The sequence below is a fragment of the Coptis chinensis genome, chromosome 8 (genome assembly GCF_015680905.1).
Source record: "Coptis chinensis isolate HL-2020 chromosome 8, ASM1568090v1, whole genome shotgun sequence".
Taxonomy (NCBI): Eukaryota; Viridiplantae; Streptophyta; class Magnoliopsida; order Ranunculales; family Ranunculaceae; genus Coptis; species Coptis chinensis.
Genome location: NC_141463.1, coordinates 43,340,871 through 43,347,728, shown reverse-complemented (window position 1 = coordinate 43,347,728; position 6,858 = coordinate 43,340,871). Strand labels below are relative to the sequence as shown.

The 6,858-nt window shown below is 35.0% G+C and overlaps 1 protein-coding gene across 1 annotated transcript; it reads right to left on the bottom strand.

The window, feature by feature from the left end:
• Positions 1–439: 439 nt before the first annotated feature.
• LOC147481543 (uncharacterized) lies at positions 440–1,036 on the bottom strand. Its single transcript, XM_086578970.1, has one exon. It carries the CDS (start codon positions 1,034–1,036, stop codon positions 440–442), a length of 597 nt encoding a protein of 198 aa, XP_086435096.1.
• Between the last annotated feature and the right edge of the window lie 5,822 nt (positions 1,037–6,858).

Sequence of the window (6,858 nt, the reverse complement as noted above, 5' to 3'; positions counted from 1 at the left end):
ACCTAACAGTTCCATTACGGCCGCGAGCAGATACGGAGACAAAGGGTCACCTTGCCTTAACCCTCGTTTCAAAGAAGCCGGACTACCATCGAACAAGGATTGAATAACAAGGAGAAGAGAAACACATAGCCAATCAATAAACTTTGTCGGGAACTCAATCTCTTGAGCACCATGGTAGAGAGAGTCCCAAATTGACAGTGTCATAAGCTTTTGGATATCAACTTTGATAGTACATCTCTGTAGGCCCATGCTTTTCTGTCAGATTTATCGAAAGCAATTCATGAGCGATAGAAGATTGTCATGTATACATCTTCCGAAATGAATGTTGATTAGTTAAGAGCATCAACTGGTCCATGTAAGGTTTCATCCTAGTACTTAGAATCTTGGCTATACATTTGTAAGTAATATATAGCAAAGCAATCGGACGAAATTCATCAACCTAGGACACAACAGGCTTTTTAGGAACTAGGCATAGAAATGTTGCATTAGTACCTTTATGAATTTTGTTTTGATAGAAAACTTCCTTTACAGCTCTTAGGAAATCATCACCGACAATATCCCATGAATTTTTGAAGAAGATTTGTATAATAGCCATCGCCCAGGGATTTAAAATCATCCATAGCAAACAATGCTTGTGTAATTTCCCCATTTGTAACCTCTTCTGACAGTTTACTGCTAGTTCAGAATCCACAACACCCCTAACTGATATCTCCTCTAACAACAACTCAGTGCTCATTGTCTGAGACTCAACTCCCAGAAGCTCCTGAAAGAAACTGATGAAAGCGTTGGACACTTGTGTTACACCTTCATGTTTTACCCCATTCATATCTGATACAGACCACACAAAGTTACGGTTCCTCCTTTCTTTTATTGCTTGATGAAAGAATGCATTTCCTTTGTCGCTGTAGTCAAGCCAATCATTTTCAGCTTTGGCCTTTAGTTCCATAAACTCTATCTCGATGTCCGTTTCTGGAAGTGAGAGTTTTTCTTTTTTTTTCATATAACTTGGAAATCTGTAGGAAACTTTGTAGCTCATTATGCAGTAATCTATGAAGATCCTCCCTAGCTGCCTTCCAGTTTTTATATGGATATCAGACATATGCCCTTGCCCAACCTCTCAGTTTAGACTTAGAAACTTTTAATTTTGGACCATAATATATAGACAACTGCCTCATCACCTCAGTAGCCCACACTTGTTGAACCAACTCTTTGAAACTATCATTGAAGTGGCCCATAAGTTACAAAACCGATTGAACTCTCCCTTTTTTCAGCATCGACCCAAGCAAACTATCATGGGAGAATGGTCCAAAATTCCTAAGCGGAAGGAATTCAGCAGAAGCATGAACAAACAAAGATGACCGGAGGATATTGATAAGAACCCTATCAATCTTTGACCATTTCCTGTTAGCTCCTACCCATAATTTGTCCACGTAAAATAACACCCTGAAGCTTTCAAATCAAACAACCTTCAGATCGACTCAGGCAGCCACTAAAAGGAATTGTTTCTCAAGGATAGACCAACTCCCATATCCTCTCATGAGAATAAAGAACATTATTGAAGTCTCCATGCACACACCATGGTCACAGAAAACTATTTTGTGAAGTTGCCTTAAGTCCTGCCACAACCCTAATCTCTCACGGCTATTATTACTTACATAGATAAGCATTGATAGAAAACTAGCTGAGTTAAGAAGAATTGTCACCCTGTAGTGTACAAACTGAGCTGTTTCTTGAATCTTACTCACATCCACAAAATTTGGGTTCCAAAGGATCCATATTCTACACCTAGGATTACTACTATAATTACTCTCAAAATTCCAATTCGGAGCACATATATCACTAATGTTTTTCCTCTTATCCTCCTTAACTTTCATTTCCAGAAGACCCAGCAAACAAAGATTATTCTTAAAAATGAATTTATTAACTTCATTCACTTTTTTTTATATCATTTAGCCCCCGATGTTCCATGTACCAATCTTAATCATTATGCTTAATGTTTCTTACTACGACCTACCTTTCTTCTTCCTCTCGAGAGACTGATCTTGCTTACTGAATGTTGTACTTCCAACCTCATTGTTTATCTCATTGATTTACGCTCTTTTTGTGCCCTTGTTTTAGCTTTCACCACCACTTCCTTAAGCGGCTCATGATGCGTGAAGAATTCTGAGATTTCCTTGAAATATCATCCTCAATCTCTTCTTCTTCGCTGTCACAAAACACTGGAAACACATTTTGTTCCTTCAAAAATTGTTCCTTGTAGCTTATTTCCATTAAACTCCATCTTTTCTTTGTTGTGATGCCTCCTTAGTTGTTCATTCAAATTGTGTATGTATTTTGAGAAGGCCAAACTGACTTAAGATTCCATTTATATTCTTCAAATTTGCACATAATTTGATAAAACTAAAACTCTTTGTAGGATCCACAAATACACATATAAACAGTTATTATGCTTTACACGATTTGTAGATCAAACCGCTTGACCAAGTAACTTATATTTTGTTGCATTTGTTCCCGATCCTTGATAGCTATAATGCTAGCAATATAGGTACAGTTAATAAATTGATATATGTTACACCTTTGACTTCTACTTAGTCTATATATTGTTTTCATCTAATGGTCTAAAATTATGCATTTATTGTGTATGTTTAGGAGTCGCCTCTGTTTTAATTTTGGTGGTTATTTGGTTCGACTTACGTACTTTAGCATACTATTATCAAATATATTATTCGACTGTTACACCTCTCACATTGCCATTGGCGATGGAGGTATTGGAATTGGCATTGGAAGTAATGTTAGTGTTGGGCTGGTATTGCCGTTTGCTACGAGAATCTGCTTCCTCTTTTGAAATTGATTTATAGAGTAATCTATACAGATACTGCTAGCACAATCTTAATAGTAAAACTGTGAGTTAGTGAGTGAAATCAAATGTAATTTGTGCTCAACATAATCTATAATCTGTGATGTTTTTTTCGGTGAGATTTGAATGTATGCATAGCGTGGAGATGTATGTATGTTAGTTGCACTATATAAGTAGTGTATTAGGGTTTTCTACGGGATGTTTGTATATTTATAGTTTTCTTTCTTATTCGAGGATTGGTTACTTGACTTAACTGGCATTGGTCGAGATGGTTAAGTAGCTGGCTCTACGAATCAGTATATCTTTTAGTAGTTGAATTTACGACTAAGGCATGAGGTTTTATATTTGGTTTGGATGTATTATTATTAAATTTTTAGGTTATGACAGGTTTATATTTATGAAATGTCGAATATACAAATGAGACTCATTTAAATTTTACTAGAAAAGTCACATATCTTAGGTATGTAATTGCATGAGATTTGGGGCGTTACAAAGTGGTATCATTATACTAATATTGCATATACATTCCTATTGAATTGAAATATTCTCCAACTACCTATGTCGATCACTTTGTTCTCTTTTAGCTTTTGATACCTTCCCCTCCTAAAAAAGAAATTCATAAATCCATGTTGTTCCCTGGACTCTGTAATAAACTTAATTTCTTATTACATAATCATGTGTGTTAAGATTTATACCAATTTGGTCAATATTTTTGTTTGGCTTTCAGGTATGTCATTGAGGTAAACATTGATTACACTTGAAGTATTATACCTTTATGTAATCCCTTTAAAATTTATACAGGATTAACGAATTGTACCCTCATTTTAGGCCACTTAGGTGAATATGATTTCATTGCCAATTGCAGAACTTTGAAGTCACATCTCTTTCATTTGGGTCAACTGCGCCAAGGTAATATCTTTTTCATGCTATTAACGCTCCAGTACCTTTCTTTTAACTTTGCACTTTGTTTATCTTAGCCTTGCACTTTGTTTCTTCATCTCTATTTTTAGACTGTAATAGTTTTACATTGTAGGTTTATTATCTGTTTTGTTTATTTCATTTAGTTACATCCGGATTGTGTAACTTCTTTAGTTATCATACATTGTACCGGGCATTTACTAAGAGGTTACATTTGACATAAACAAAACAAACATGTTTACAACATTCAGACATTTGCATTCAAAGGCTTTCGGAGGTAGGAAAGGGCACATTCAGATTTCAGCATTCAGAAGCTAAAAAAACCAAACTAGTCCCTAACTCTAAATTTCAGAGGCTAAAAAACCAAACGGCCTCTAACTCTAATTTTCTGACACCCCCATAGATAAATGAGACGGTATTCACAACAACATACCCTTCCAAGTTACTAGAGAATAATATCACAACTACAATTACATTCACATGGCAAACATTTGTGTGGTGCAAATGTGACTTATCTTAGCCCAACCCGGTCTCGAAAATAACTGCCTCAAGGACAAGCTCTTAAAGTTGCATCTACTTCGAAAGACTATAGAATTCAGCTGTCATGTATAACAGTTTCCTGAAGTAGTCCTAAGTACAAGGAATTGATGGAGAAAATGTCAATCTCCAAAGCAGGTAACCTAAATGATCAAATTGACTTGGGAATCTAAAGAAATTACATTTTTATTGTGATAACTATTATTTGTCTCAATACTTCAATATTGCACATGGTGCAATATGGTGTACAAACAAATATTCATTATCACCTATATATCATGATATTGATCTAGATTTGAAATTGACATCGATTTATCTTTTCGCTACTCTTGATGCATCAGCCGGGAAAAAAAATGTACACATTACACTTACTAGGTCAAGGTTTGAGAGCTTGCAATCTCTTTAAAAAAATAAAAATAAAAATCCTTCAAACAAAGTATGCAATGAATCATTAGCTATCAATATACATATATTATTTATTCAAGTGGACTTTAGGCTTTTGAGTCTTTTGCTAGTATATATATATGGGGAAGGATATGGCCACAGGTATTGTAGCCACATTATAGCAACAGTCTATCCTAGCTCTCCATCTATTTTAATCTAATGGTCATGACGAAAAGTGTAATCTCCAGTTTTCACTTAGAAATAAAAGGAGGGTATTTTTGGAAAGCAAAATTTACCAAAGCCCAAAACCCATTTTCTCCCAAAATCAGTTCGACCTTCTTCTCCCCAAAATTTGGTTCGATCTATTTCTCAAAAACCCTTCTTCACTGAAACGTCGACTCCTCTCTCTCCAAAATCAGACGCCTCATGTAGGTAACTGTCAAGCTCCCACCTCTCTCTCTCTTAATTTCTATGTCTCTGTTAAATCGATTAGTTTATTTCGAGTTTGTTAGGTTGATTAAATCGATAGGATTTGTTGGAATTATTTTCAAACGGAGATGAGTTTGGTTGGTTTTTTGTATTTTTTGTAATTGTTGCAACGGTTTGCCTACATTTGTTTAGTTGGTTTTTAATATCGACTGTTTGCTTTCAAACCAACGTTGGATTTTGGAAGTTGGATTTGTGAAAACACTATCTAGAGACCTAATGTCAGTTTTTCAGCATATAGGATTTTGATTGTAATGTTCTAGTTTTCATACGACCCATCTGTAGATATTGTTCATCTTCGAAATTTCAGTTATTTAGGCATAAATTTTGTCAAACCGCTTTGAGTGAGGAAGATATTACCTAAAAAGCAAGACAACACAAGGAAACAAGGTCCAAAAAAACTAGTCTTGCAACTGCTTTCCTCACAACTTGCTCTAGATACTAAAATATTTATTGTTATACTAGTTGGTTATATCTATTTTTATATTTGTTTCATATGAAAAATGTATGCGTGTTGGCATTTATGCCAACTCAATTTTTTTTTTCAAATTTAACAAGGCATGTTTATAGAAATGCAAGAGCTGTATTGTTTACAATCTGTATGATCACTGCTACTTGAGCTAGTTATATCTATATTGGCGGTTTCTATTGAACTTGGCTATATAGGGATATGATGTAACTCTAAATCTTTTCCCTGCTATTGCTATGTTCTACTTTTATTTATCTGCTGCTATGCTGCACATTATACTTTGTAAACAACTTTAAAGTAATTCAATGATACAAGTATCAACTCAAAAAGGGCATGAAATTACATCCATGTATTAAACTCTCTTTTGATTTCATATACGCCAGGTGGTCCTTGCTGGAAAGTATATATTTGCAAAGCCTCAAAGCTTCACTTGAAGCCTAGGAGGTTCAAATTTTTCATTGAGGCTTTGGTTAGTTATTGATTTCTCTGTTATTCCATCTTATTGGTAGTCGTTTTGCATCAAATTTTCCAATATATTCTACCATTCTGTAGAAGCACCAACTTTTGAAAGATCACAAAAAGAACACAAGGAACCACCTTCGAGAATGAAAATTCTGCTTCTTGATCTCTATCAACTCCGCAGGTGAGAGTAAAACCATCAGGACATGATATTCGCCGCGTTAAACAGTCCTTGTTGATAGCCAAAACATCCGAAAAGTAGCTTTAGTAAAGGACCTTTACTAAAACGCATCTGTGAATAATAGCACTAATCGCAAGAGGGGCAAAAAGGTGACTTGTCGAGCATGAAAACAACACAAAATGAATTTAAAAGCAGTAATAATGCGTATGTTTGTTTAAAGGTTGAAACAATAGCATTATCAATGTTGTAAAGAGCTTTGTAAAGATCATCAATTTTTAAGTATTACATGCCTAGTGCCCTTGTATTCATATTCCAAAGTGCTCATTCCCCTTAATGGTAAGAAATGGCATCCTCTTACAAAAACAATCTCTATATAAATTATAAAGGAGGTTACCTTTGAGGCATTCCTACCTCCAAATCCCGGGTCATTGGGAAATTATATTGCCCACACAGGAGACCATTCACACTTTAAGCTTCCATGAGAGCATGGAACATTTTGTAGATTAACGTTTGGTTGGATTTTATAAGTGTTATGTATATTCTTGTAGATGGAAGGACGAATGAGAT

Bases quoted from the DNA above. Each gene is read 5' to 3' on its own strand.
- LOC147481543 (XM_086578970.1), bottom strand. From the start codon at position 1,036: ATGAGCTACAAAGTTTCCTACAGATTTCCAAGTTATATGAAAAAAAAA.